The 13,378-nt window shown below is 40.3% G+C and overlaps 3 protein-coding genes across 3 annotated transcripts; 2 read left to right on the plus strand and 1 right to left on the minus strand.

Moving 5' to 3' along the window:
- Window positions 1-24: 24 nt before the first annotated feature.
- LOC122713721 lies at window positions 25-6,400 on the minus strand. The gene is made up of 3 exons (XM_043934445.1): window positions 2,270-6,400; window positions 1,785-2,171; window positions 25-1,343 (listed from the first exon to the last, which is right to left on the minus strand). The coding sequence occupies exons 2-3, from the start codon at window positions 2,035-2,037 to the stop codon at window positions 1,156-1,158; spliced, it is 441 nt and encodes a 146-aa protein (XP_043790380.1). The 5' UTR covers window positions 2,038-2,171; window positions 2,270-6,400; the 3' UTR covers window positions 25-1,155.
- On the plus strand, window positions 5,649-6,791 carry LOC122713937. Its single transcript, XM_043934777.1, is given in 2 exon segments — window positions 5,649-5,841; window positions 6,379-6,791. Coding segments are annotated over 2 exon segments (606 nt in total).
- LOC122713722 lies at window positions 6,745-13,249 on the plus strand. The gene is made up of 3 exons (XM_043934446.1): window positions 6,745-10,268; window positions 10,613-10,798; window positions 11,440-13,249. The coding sequence occupies exons 1-3, from the start codon at window positions 10,046-10,048 to the stop codon at window positions 11,823-11,825; spliced, it is 795 nt and encodes a 264-aa protein (XP_043790381.1). The 5' UTR covers window positions 6,745-10,045; the 3' UTR covers window positions 11,826-13,249.
- The last annotated feature ends 129 nt before the right edge of the window (window positions 13,250-13,378 follow it).

Genomic DNA, 13,378 nt, shown 5'->3' on the forward strand with positions numbered 1-13,378 from the left:
ATATAGAAGAAATTCTTCGATATACTTTGCGACTTGCGTCTTATTTTTTCTTTCTTTTTATCAAAATATTGCTCCACAAATAACATTAAATAATCATAATATTGGACGAGGATTTGTGAAATTTGTGAAATCGAAGCCTTAATTGAACTGAATTTTTTTCTTCCAACATGAGAAACCAACAAGAGCAATTATCAGACAAGTACATAATGCGAACGTTAGCGACATTTATCAAGAAATACCGTCACGCGATAATCAAGTGCATCGTGTATTACAACTGCCACTCATTTTCGTTCCTCGTCAACCAAGAATCCATTCGGCACGATAATAACCGCACAACTATCTCCACGCATGCGAATTTCTAACGGAACCGAGTCGAGGCATTTTTGTGTTCGAAACGAATTGCAAACAGAGAAAATTACTTTTACGTATTATTTGCAATTGTTTTCTCCCAATTGCAAACAAGGCGAACTCTTTCGTATTCGTTTCCCTAATAGTTCAATTAACCTACGGAGACCCAGACCCAATAATGATCAATAATATCGTTAAAGATAACGACGATACTTAAAGTTTAATGCATTTACGCAAAAAATAAAAAAAAAAAAAAATGCGCAAAGTGTACCTGACAAAAAGATACAGAATTTCAATTTAATTTCTCCACTACGAGCATAAACATTCTTATTTCCATTTATCTCGTCGTTAAAACAATATTATCGATCGTATCTGGGCCCTTATTCTAACAGATAAGAAGTTATTTATTATCGAACGCCATTTATCGCATTTATCGTTATGATACGTATTATATTAACCCCTCTTTGACTTATTTAACAGACTCCTCCATGGATGGATGGATCGAGCCTGAGATCGAATAAAAAAGACGCGCAGTAATCGACGTGAATAAGGAAGACACAACGATTTAATCGTTTCCAACGCTTATTCTTTAGCTACACCAGATTACGAGAATACAATAATATATTACATTCTTACGCCTTAAATCTTCGATTCGAGATCACGTGGGTCGCATTGCGCATGCGCGCGGCCCACGTGATCATAACCTCAAAATAACCGCGATGCGGCTATCAGTTTTACCGAAATCAGTATTATTATCGGCCTCACTTTTGATAATCACGGTGTTCTCGTCTCGTGAAATAGGTTCGTTCACTTCACTTTCAGACCGAGAACCGCGGCGAACAGGGCGAAGAAGAAGCCTGCAAGTAGCGCGGTAGCTTTTAACAAGATTAGCCCTCCGACCAGTGTTGGAATCAGAGCGACGAATTTCAATTTGTACGCCATCAGCAACGCCATCATCGTGCGGTCCATCTTTCGCTTCTTTCGGCGTGGACGGTCTGAAAACAAAAGGAATAATTATATGTTCCGTCGATTATCTTCTTTTATATCGATCTGTCTATCGTATATAGATATAAGAACAATTATGACAGATTTTATTTTTATTCTTGTAACGATCGCGTATTTATCGAGAAATTTTCTGTAACGTCTTTTAACATAGACAGTAAGAAAGAAATTAATAAATGAGAATGAAAATTACATTACGATTAAGTATCGTTTTATTTGATCATAAAAATATTGTTGTTAAATTCTCGAATTTTTCTCACCATCGATCAGTCATCGAACGAAGATATATAAATAATATATAATAATATATAATAATAATAATAAGAATAAGAATAAATAATTAATTAAAAATTACCTCGAAGAGGCACAAGATTTGAATGATTTCTAATGAAAATCAAAGTTATGCGTCTCTAGAGAGAGACATTCGATATTACCTGGTCCATGAAAGTCTTTCGACAAACCGAAACCGGTATTCTTGCTCCTCAGAATTTTAGTTTTATCTTCCATCCGCTGAAGAGCAGCGCTTTGAGATGCAACCTTGTTGTGAACCTCCTTGACAACCTTCTTCCCGACTGGATAATACTCCTTGTGACTCGCATGCTTCTCGTCACTCTTCGATCCTTCCAATACGCGCGCCACGCAGCTCAAAGTCAACAAAATCGCGACTAGATTCACTCTCGATTTCATCGTCCACGATTTAAACACGGCTCTCAATTCACATCCTCCAAAATACGTTTAAAAATACCTCCGGCTTACGACGTTCTTGATCACGACAGACTGGCCACACCATGACTTTCCTTAATTATTCATCTCAATTGTTTCTGAAAGCGTGACAAATAACAGCTAAGTTTCATATTTCAATTTCGAATTCGATCAATCTCGAAAGAAATTACTCTAATTCAACTCTCGTTTTCCTTACCAAAAAAAATCTTTCTTATCTCCGTGTATTCCTCGTCTAACATCCACCGATCGTATAACTCGTTTACAAGTCTCTACTCCCAACGAAAAACTCTAAACACTTGGAGAGGGGAAAATAAATAAAGAAATAAAATAAAACACTCTAAATACTTCGCAAATGCAAATTCGAAGTATCGGTGACGGAGGAGTGAGTGCAACAGCGAGCAACCGCGACCGCGAGCTAACTGATGCGCTCTTGATTCCTCGGCAACGATCTGTCGGAGGGGCTGTGGCCGGCCAGGGTACCGCGGCGGGCACGCTTCAGTTACCAGCAGGATCGACAGTCCGTGAAAAATGAGCACCGTGCGACGTGGCGGCAATATATGAGCGCGGCACGAGCTCTATGATCCCGATTGCCGGCGATATATGTGTCAGGTTACATCGTCGAACGGTAAAGGGGATCGCCCCGGCGTTCCAAGCGAGCAAGGAACGAACGAACGAACGAAGGAAGGAAGGAAGGAAGGAAGGACAATGAGGGGGTGGAGCGCTGGATCCCGCACCGCGTAATCACACACCGCGACGTGAATCGCTGCGACGTGATTCTTTTTTAGTTACGCTACGCTGTTTAACCGGGCCGATGACAAGTGGTCGAGCGATGATGGAGGAATCGATGAACGGAACCCGCGGGTTTAGGTGGATCCAACCCATCAACGTATGATCGCTTGGGTATTTATAGCAGGGGGGATTGGAATTGGGATTGGAGAAGGGATGTGAAAGAAAGAGGAAAGGTTGAAAATCTGCGATGGTCGTAAATTTAAGAAATAATGGTTAATTGCTCGTATTTTTTTTTTTTTTTTGGAATATAAGGAAAGTTGAAAATCTTTTGAGATGATAACTCTTCGTTGAAATTTAAGAAAGTGGAAATTAGAATGATCATCATCGAATTGGATTAAATGGTGCAATTTTTGAAGAATGTTTATGACTTTTTTCTATGAAAATGGAATTCTATATTTAAATTTAAGTTGAAAATTATTTATAGAATGACGATTATAAAATGATCGATAATTAAAAAATGTAAGGGCCATGTTTGGAAAAGATGTTCCGCAGTCGTTCCACTTTTGTGTTGAAAATAATATACTAAGAGAGGTTTCTAGCACGGAGTTCCTGGAATCGTGAAAATCGACGCACTGCACGCGATACAGTTTATCGCGTTCTGAAATGAAACCTGCATGAAAACGGAATTCTTCGTGTCGATCGCTTTAAACGCGGATAAATGATTGTTAGAAAGCTGTCTCCCTTGACAAATGCGGCTCTCGATGTCACGCAAATATTGAGATTATAAAAACACTTTCCTAGACCGTTTCCCATCATACGCCTCTCTCGACGATACTCAAATTTGTGAAAATGATTGGTCGCGTATACCGTTAGAAAAGTAACAATATTATCTGTAGACCAGATACAATTTCACTGGAACGGTGAAAAGAACTTTCGATAAAAGTTCAATTTCAAAAGTTCGATAATTCCACCGAACGATAAAAAACGGAGTAAAATGGAAATCGTTTAATTACAGTGACCGAATTTCGATCGAGAACTCGGCCGAAAAAATTGCATTGAAAAAAATCTGTGTTCACGAGATAAACAAAAAGAGGCGTCTAAACATCGGAGATGCCGTGTCGCACGAAATCCCCTTCGTGCGTACGAATCGAGCGCAAAGTTTTGCCCAGTCTCCTATTCAAGTGGCAGGTGAAAGAGCGTTGCAACGTTCCACGAGGAAGGCAAGGGTAATTTCGTAGCTTCCTGCGTGAACACGGTGACGCGAATAATTGCGCGAGAAACGGGACACGGAATAAAAAGTAGGGGAAGAGGAGTATAAAGGAAAAATGGGAGGACGAAAATTCTACTATGCCTGCAAAATCACTGTCATCATTGCGGTCCCTCTCTTTCTGCGTTCTTTGTCTCTTGCCCGTTGCGTGCCGCGCGTAACTCGATCGATATCGCAGTTTTATTTCCAAAGAAATGTAACGGTCGGGTGTTGTCCACGGATACACCCGCAAAAAGCGTCGAAAGCGGCGCGATAAACCAGAACGATCAGAGAGATTTTTCTTTTCAGAAAGAACTCAATTAGGATCGTCGGTCTTTTTTCTTTTTTCGCCCGATCTCCATCGAATTGATCATTCGTTCCGCGTTCAGAAAAACGGGACACTTCACGAAGTTGTAAATAATCTGATTGAAAGGTTTTTCAACAAGAAACGATCCTTATCCAACTTCCACATTATGCAACATTATTTTTCTTCACTCGATCGTGCGATATTGAATAACGTTAAAGATCATGGAAATCTTAAAAAGAAATCACGAGTAAAAATTAAACGCGTGTACTTTCCGTTGAGATAAAATTTTCCCCTCCGTTTTGCTCGAACGATTCGCACGATAAACAGATCCAATGTTTTGTATAATCACGAAAGCTCTCCCTCGTATCTTCAAATCGTTCACCGACTCGGCATCGTGAAGATAATTAATTCTCCGCCTCTCGCGTGTTATTAAACAATTCCGTTTCACGCATCTTAACCAAACGATCGAGCGAAAACGCGAAGAGAGATTCGTGAGGATCCGACATGAAAAATCCCACCTCGAAAAATCTTCTCGTTCAGAAATCTTCAGAATTAAAAAAACTCATCGAGAACAGAGTTCTCACTTTGCCAAACTTTACCAAAACTTTACCAGAAAAGAATCTTTCATATTGGCGAGACAGATCCTCTCAAAATGGATTAATTTCTCGACTGTGAAATATGGCAGTAATTAACGGATGGCGCACGGTCTCGTGGCGTTTTTTTCACGGGAGCGTGTCGCGTCCCATTGTCGTCGATCGAAATGTTCCGTTGGGGACCAATCGTGGCCAATGATCGAAGAGAAGAGAAGAGAAGAGAAGACGGAGGTGGAATGGACAGTGTATTTTTCGTCACGCGTCAAGTACCGAGTTAGATGGTGGTCTCCTTCTCTGGCCTTTTCACGTCCCACCTATATATAAACTAATGGTCCGGCCTAGGGCGAATGTCAGTTAACATTTCATTTGCCGACTGGACGGTGCTCTACTCGTCTGCTTTCTTCTTCTCTCGAGAATTCTCTCTGGATAAAAATATTTATGATAAATTAATTGTTCGATGGTGAGATATATAATTATATACGCAATAGATCTTGTTTTTTTTTTTTTCTTTCTTTTCTTCTCGCGATCGATCTCACGATTGGGAGACGTAATTTTTTTTTTTTTTTTTTTTTTAGGATGTAATCGCGTAATTCTTTTCTTTCCGAAAGTGGATCGAAGTGATAAATTGAATTTCTTGAGAAACGAGGGTGGTGCTGTTTCGTCGTCAAGTTCCTATATCATAGAATATATATAGAAAGGAATGCTGCTGTTGATGTATCCGTTGCTCTTCCTGCCTCTGTTGACCACGGCGGAAACCACGCAGGCCACCATGATACAGGAAAGATGGAAGCTGGAAAATTGGAGAAGGCCCGCGGATTGGATCGGTGATGGAATTTTCAACGTTGCGGGCACCGTTCTTCCTGTAACTCGATCACCATTCGACGGGATACGAGGTAATACGATGCGTATATATATATATATATTTTAAAAATATAAAATTCCTTTCGCGAAAAATCAAGAATTTTAGAAATTATTTACCGTTCTAAATGATGAAACCGCGTCGACGATAACGTGTTAATTGCACAGTTGCGCGGCAATGTTGTTACACGAGCTCATTAGCGACGTCTAATATGCATCATAACGCGAAAGCACGGTCGTTCACAGCACACAGTTGGTGGTCAACGCAATAACCATAAATGCTTTCCACTCCAGTTCACCTTATTATCTTGTTCATTTCGCGAACGTGACTAATAAGGAGCGCTTCCTTTTTGCCTCCAATGACTTGCGTTATCTGGTGCATCTCCGATGACATAGAAACGGTATCCGATTTTGTAGCTCGATCGATGATCGAAAAAGATATCGTTAAATTTATAGTTGTCAATTTAATTTAATTGTTCGTTCGAAAATTGTTCTCATTGGAGAAATTAGAAATTTAATAATATTCGAGAAAAAAATATATATATATAATTGTAATGTTCAATTTGTTACAGCACGTAGGAAGAAGAAACACAAGTTGAACAAATACGTTATTCCCCTGATCGTGGGATTCATGCTGATAAAATCGATTCTACTCCCTATCGCCTTGAAGACTTTGGCCATTTTAAGTGGCAAGGCGGTCGTTCTGAGCTTAATGAGCTTGATTCTGGCGGCCATCGTGGGGCTGAAGAGGGTCGCACAGGGCCACTCGGGAGGGAGTTACGAGGTTCTAACCGTGCCCCACAATAAATACAAGAGGCAAGATTATCTCCTCGACACGGGAGACGACTTGATGGACACCGAGCCTTACAAGTTTTATAGGGAACGACGCAGGAGAAAGTAAAGATTTATATCGGAAAACTTGATCACGTTTCGTTCATTTTGTCCCTTTAACTCCTTTAACCCTTTCAAATTTGTTCAGGAGTAAGGGAAAAATTTTCCTTCAGACTCGATTAACGAATTAAAGAAGATGAGTTTGATATATATATGTAAGATAAAGAATCGGGAAGAATTTTAAAGATCTCACTTCCAACAATTGAGGAAGATAATTAGGGTATTGGAGAAGCAAAGGGTATTGGACACTAGAGTTGAACATTATTGTTGAACAATATCTTTTCAAAATATATCAAAAGAATCTTGACATTAATTATCCGATAATTTAATAACTAATTCAAGTTATTATTACTATACTGCATATATAATAGAGTTGATCTTAACAATTAACGCGAAAAGAATTAAAATGTTGATCGAAAACGCTTTGCTTGCATGTACAGTGTACTTGTGTCATTTATCAAACAAGTTTATAAAACTTTGTTTGTTCGAACGAATACGAACGAGACTCGCTAATTATTCCGTTACGCAAAAGGAATGGAGCAAGAACGAGGTAAGAAATTAGCGGATGAAAAGTGAAGCGAATCATGGAAAGTGTTTTCGAATAATTGCCAATTATCATTCCCTCGAAAAAATTCCCAATAATTAATCGCTATATCGAGTTCGATTATGGCGTCGATTCTTCGCGAAAAGGAAGCTCGTTTCTTAAATTTTGAGATAAATTTACGAAGTAAACGAGTAAAATTGTTTTGAGAAAATTGATCTCCTTAAATGTTCCATCGCTTTTTTTCTAGATTGCAAGAGTTGTTTATATAATTAAATAAATAATAGCCGTGTATTAATTGTGTTTTTTTTTTTGAATAAATGAAAGTCGATATAAATCTTCATATCTTTTAGATAATTTTAAAATTTGTAACTAGTCAAAATTTGTTAATTTTGTATATGTCGTGAAATATTACTTCGTATAGATAGTAAATAAATGGCAAAAGTTATAAAAATATGGAACTTTACTCCATTCACAATCGTTCGAGTGAAATGAAAAAAATAATAAAGATATAAAACGAGCTAGTACGTTAAATAGGGCAAGTCTCTATTCCACTCCGCTATAAAATTCGTGGAAGAATATAATAACTCGCCTTTCCAATTCGTCAAATGTCTCTCTATTTTTCAATCACTCTTACTCTATTCAGAAACTTTAATTTGCAAAACATTGTCTTCCCAACTAACAATCTATTAACCACCCGAGAATGAAATCACGATTGAAAGTCGAAATACAAGAGGAATATGACAATAGGGAAGAAAGTAATATAGACGCAATCGAAATTGAATCATCGTCGAAAGCAAGGTGAGTAAGAAATTTCTCCATTTAACATACGCTTGGATATTAACATTCTCTCCTTTTCCATCGAACGATTCTTTCCGTTTCTTCTCTCTGTCTCTCTTCCATATCTTCATATTTTTTCCAATATCTAAGAAATCGAAAAAATTCGAGAACATTGGTTTTCCACACGTTTGGTTTTTTGACATACATTATTACAGAAAATAGAGCCGGCCGTACTTTCGTTCGTAATCTCGAAATTTTTCTTTTCACGAGGACTTTTTCTTTTTCCAATCGTCGAACAAGTTCGAATCGACCTCGAAACAATCTCGAGAAGAATTAGAAAATGATCGGTTGCGGATGATATATATACAGTGGCCGACTTGGTGAGGTTGTCGGGTGTAACCTAGAAAATTAATCGCGAAAATCCATCGAACGTTATACCGTTAACGCAGGAGATGACGAAGTTTCGCGCTGCTGTTAAATATTTAAAGAGACCCGGAACGAGACAATGGAGCGGCGCCCGCGAATAAGGCAGTTGCCATTCCGAGGCACGCGCCATTCCAAAGAAAGAAAAAAGAAAAAAGAAAAAAAAAAAAAAGAAAAGAGGAAGAGAAGAAGAGGAACGATGCACGGATCGATTGGACATTGTTTGCCGGGCGAATGACACGCTCTGGCTGAGCTACTTACCATTAGGAATTCGCGATAAATCCTTATTAAAAAAAAGAAAAAAAAAAAATGAGCACATTCGAACATTTATTTGCCCGAGAATACACACACACACATATATATATATATACGTATATGGTTAATTGAAGATCGGTGTTTACTTTGAAAAGAAAAACACGGAGAAATGGATAGAGGTGAACTGCAATTAAAAGTATCGACAAGTGCTATCGACCAATTTCATTCACTATAGCGTGTATCTAAACCGCTATTGACACTGTAAATAACGAGCCGGTGAAAGTAGAGTTTATCTCTCTCTCTCTCTCTCTCTCGAAAAATGCATGCGAAAAATTTATATCCTATGTCTCGAAGGAAATACTTGAATTTTAGAGTGAGATCGAGTGAGATCTGCCTTCTTTCGTCTACCAACTCAACTTCGAGCTTCGATCGACGTTTAAGTGTACAGTTATGAAGCCGATTCTCGGTACGTAACACGGAATATATCGGTAGTGGACAAAAGAAATAATAATAATCCTCGGAGAAACTATCGGTAATCATATCATCAAGCGTCGTCGTATCAGGAAATCCATCAATGCAACGAGTGGCTTTGTACGACCACGTCTGTGGGTCAAGGTGAACTGCTTGCTCGTTGCACGTGGACGTACAAGATACCTATATATGCGCATTCGTCCCAATTATCTCTCGAACGCTTTTCAATCCTAGAATTTGGGGAATGCCGGAGAGGATTTAGATGAATTATATATCCGCGTCGAACGGTGATCCGATCGTGAAGACAATAATCCATTGATCCGCGGATCTATCGATCCTTGGAATACAATATCAAAGACGAGAATTCAATTCGATAAAAATATTATATCGATTTTTAAAATTAATTCCAAAAGTGCAACAGTGCTTTTTTTTTTTTTGGATCATCGAAAGATATCATCCTCTCTCCACCACACGGTGTCCTCTCGTCTCCCTACTGACCCAAATCTGGGAACTTGGGCGATCGGTATTGCCCGCGCTACTAGGGTCCGGCCAGCTTCTTGCGCCAACTCGGGGAAGAGTCGGCCGTTTGTTTAAAAAATTATTGAAGAAAGTTCGGCGTGACGGGGAGGTGGGTACAACAACGACGGTGTACCAAGCGCGATGACGCCTTGTGTGTGCCTTAGTCGTTCGTCGTCGTCACACGCGTCATCCGCCGTGAGAGTGGGGATATTGGGGAGGGTCCCAGCTGGCGAACACCTATAAAGATAGAAGCTACGGAGGGTCAGATCACACTTTGCTCCGAAAATTTTCCGAGGATCGATTCTCGTGGACAGTGAGAAAGAGAGAGAGAGAGAGACATTTGCCAATTGTCAGGAAAGATGAACAAGCTGGTGATTCTGGGATTTCTCGCCGCTTCCGCGACGGCTGTGCCCACGTCGGTTGTTAACAACGTTCAACTGAACAGGGATCTCGATTGCTTCGAGCAAGAGAACGCGTTGTTCAGCTGTATTTCCGTCAAGACTGTCAGCATGCTGGACAGAGCTGCCAGGTCCAGCGATATTGAGATCATCGATGGGGTCAAGTTTGTAAGGGAAACGCCGAGTGAGTTTCGACCGTTCGTCTTAATTAATTTCTTCTTCCCTCTTCAACCTCTAATATTCGTGATAAGATATTCGTTTTAAAATTATTATTCCATTTTCTTCGTGACGTTGATCGTATTTATCTCTAAATTAACTTCACTCTATTACTGCTCGTTTAAACTTGTTTCTTCTTCGAATCAATAGTAATATCTCGATAAAAAAGAGACTGGATATTAAATTCGTTCGTTCAAGTTCGTTCGATCCTTTCAGGATTTTTCCTTTATCTTTATTTAATTACGGAATAGATTAAAGATAATTGAAGTAATAAGCATCGCGGTTCGACGAGGTGTCATTTCTTCCTTCCAGTGGAGCGGAATGGAAAAGAGCTGAGGAGCGAAGTGGACATCATGAACGAGCTGCCGAGAGACGCGTCGGATAGAGCCATCAAGCTGATGGGTATGATGTTCGACTCGGTCATATCCTTCGTGAAATCCCACAGTTTGAAGCTGAGCATGCCCGAGGAGGGCTCGATCTCCCGCGCTCTGGACCAAGGTAAACTTTCTATCTTTCTACGATAGAGGAGACGTGCGCATCCATTACGTAATCCTTCCCACCCTGATGACCGTTCACGTCACACACATATGAACGAATAAACCAAGTGTTCGACCAAGCCTTTCACCTTCGTGATATCTACACGATGCGCCGCGGCAACCTGTTCCGGATAAACTCGTTCCTCGCGCGTTCCACCTCCTACGTTCGCTTTCCTTCTCAAATTATATACACGCCATGCTCGGTGAGAAAAGAGAGAGAAAAAATGCTTATTGGAAGTTAATAACAGTAAGACTATTAAATTAGCAACCATTCAACCATCGGTTGGGAGCAAACGTGTTGAGAGTAAAACGGTATGTATCTTGGATTGCGTTATTTTTCAGAGTAATTTCGTGGTAACAAGCTCGAGAGAATTATCTTCAATTCAAAAGAAGATGAACTTGTACTTGAGAATCTAAATTTTCTTTTTTTTGTAACACTTGTTATTTTACAAACGAATATTCGTTGATAAACTTGGCACGTCATCGATCAATCGTCATCTATTGGATCTAGTATGGATAAGTTCAAATTTTGACAAAATTCTGCAAAATTCTTTAGAAGATCTTCATTCCGCCAAAGTAGTAAAATAATTTTGCATTTTTCAGGTCGTACCAAGATAAAGAAGATCGCGTTGCCGCTGATCGCCGCGGCGGGGGTGAAATTATTCGCCCTTATCCCAATTGTGCTCGGAAGTCTCGGCCTCCTGGTGATGAAAGCCCTTTTCGTGGGCAAGATCGCCCTTCTCCTTGCCGGGGTATTGGCTTTCCAGAGGCTGTTCGGCAGCGGAAACGGGGCGACGAGTTTCTTCAACAAGAACAATCAGCCGTCAACTGGATGGGTGGACAACGGAGGTGGGCAAGGTTGGTCGTCGGGCAACGTCGCTTCGAACGTGCAACCTCAGGGTTACTACAGAAGCTTCAACGATCAAGAAACGGATGCCCATTCTATGGCATACTCGGCCCAGGCGCCGATCACGAACGAAACCAATTGAAACTCGGGTCGGATGAAAAATATCGCGAAATGTTCGAACGAAGAGGAATCGGTTGGTGGCCATATCTCGCGAGTCTGGTGCGTTTAAATGATGCTATCTAGATAATTAATTCTCGACTGCTAGATTAATATTTATTATATTAATCCCTTTTGTATTAATAAATTATTCGTATTCGACATTTCTTACGAAACACCTCTTCTTATTTATTAATTCGTTCATCGTCGTCGATCGTTATTAGTCGAATCAATCCAATTTGTTTTCGCTCTCTTCATAAAGACAATCCCTTTTTCTTGAAAAATTTACATTGAAAAAAAAAAATCTCTGAAACGCAACATCACTTTTGACACGATTCTTGAAAAATTTATATTGAAAAAAAAAAAAAAAAAAGAAAAAAAATCTCCGAAACGCAACATCACTTTTGACAACGATCGCTCTCTTAAGTCCGATAAGTCGAAAGCCGATTTCTAATTCGGGAGAAATAATTTGTTATGCGCCTGCAAAAAATATTATACACGCAATGCAACGCGCGAAGGTGCATAGAAAAGCGGCCGATACGTGATTAGTGTGTGTTCGCCCCGCCGCGAAATATCGAAATGTTCGACAATCGAATGTCTGTGGCTCATATTCCATTCAGATCGGACGTACAGTTTCGTTTCCCACTCCCACCGCTCTTGTACCCCATTTTCTCGCCTTCTCTCTCTCCTCCTTTCTTCCTCTTCGTTCGTTCCATTTCCTTCTCTCCTTCTGACCGAAAACAGATTCGGGACACGGCGGCAGCGGCGCAACAGCGGGTCGTCCGTTTTGCATGCCGCGTGTTCCGTGTCACACGCGGCAACAGGCACGGAAATCTAATTTTCACCGAGAAACTTATTACACACCGCCGTCTCGCTCATCGTCCAAGGCGTACACCGTCCAAGGCGAGGAAGGCGGGCGGCATTATCGCGTGGCCATCGGTTCAAAAAAAAAAAGAGAAAAAAGCGTCGCCTCTGGAAACTTTGCCGCACATTGTGATTGGAGATTGGACAAAAGGCGCCGCCACGCACATCCTTTTATCGTTCTTACGATTTCGAGAGACGAGAAATATCTTTAATTGTTGAAGTACGATTGTTCTTCTCTCGCCTCGAATAGATGCTCGTTTGAATAGAGAATTTGGTAGAAAGTATCCGAGACATGGACATCTCCTCGTCCATGCCTTTCCACGAATAAATCGTGATTCTTATTTCCAACGTCTCCCAAATGGCAAATGGACGCCGTTTGAAAAGATGCTTCTTCCTACTTTTCTCTAAAACAAATTATCCGCACCTTAAAACGGCCTATCAACTTTCACGCTTTTCAATCATCGTTAAGATGCTCCTTCCATTCCAGAAAATTGTGTATTCTCACTCCAAGTTTCTACAAATCCGTATTTCTCCATTTATGTCTCTCTCTTTCTCTCTCTCTCTCTCTCTCTTTGTCTCGGGTTTCGAAGCAAACACAGTGCTCGTCGAACTTTTTCCTTCTCTCTCTCTCTCTCTCTCTCTCTCTCTCTCTCTCTCTCTCTCTCTCTCTCTCTC

This window comes from Apis laboriosa, unplaced genomic scaffold, assembly GCF_014066325.1.
Source record: "Apis laboriosa isolate Shangri-la unplaced genomic scaffold, ASM1406632v1 scaffold26_cov146, whole genome shotgun sequence".
NCBI classification, from domain to species: domain Eukaryota; kingdom Metazoa; phylum Arthropoda; class Insecta; order Hymenoptera; family Apidae; genus Apis; species Apis laboriosa.

Bases quoted from the DNA above. Each gene is read 5' to 3' on its own strand.
- LOC122713721 (XM_043934445.1), bottom strand. From the start codon at position 2,037: ATGAAATCGAGAGTGAATCTAGTCGCGATTTTGTTGACTTTGAGCTGC. The intron at 1,344-1,784 runs GTAATATCGAAT...TTTTGTTTTCAG, and splicing joins GAAAGACTTTCATGGACCAG to ACCGTCCACGCCGAAAGAAG.
- LOC122713722 (XM_043934446.1), top strand. From the start codon at position 10,046: ATGAACAAGCTGGTGATTCTGGGATTTCTCGCCGCTTCCGCGACGGCT. The intron at 10,269-10,612 runs GTGAGTTTCGAC...TCTTCCTTCCAG, and splicing joins GTTTGTAAGGGAAACGCCGA to TGGAGCGGAATGGAAAAGAG. The intron at 10,799-11,439 runs GTAAACTTTCTA...TGCATTTTTCAG, and splicing joins CTCCCGCGCTCTGGACCAAG to GTCGTACCAAGATAAAGAAG.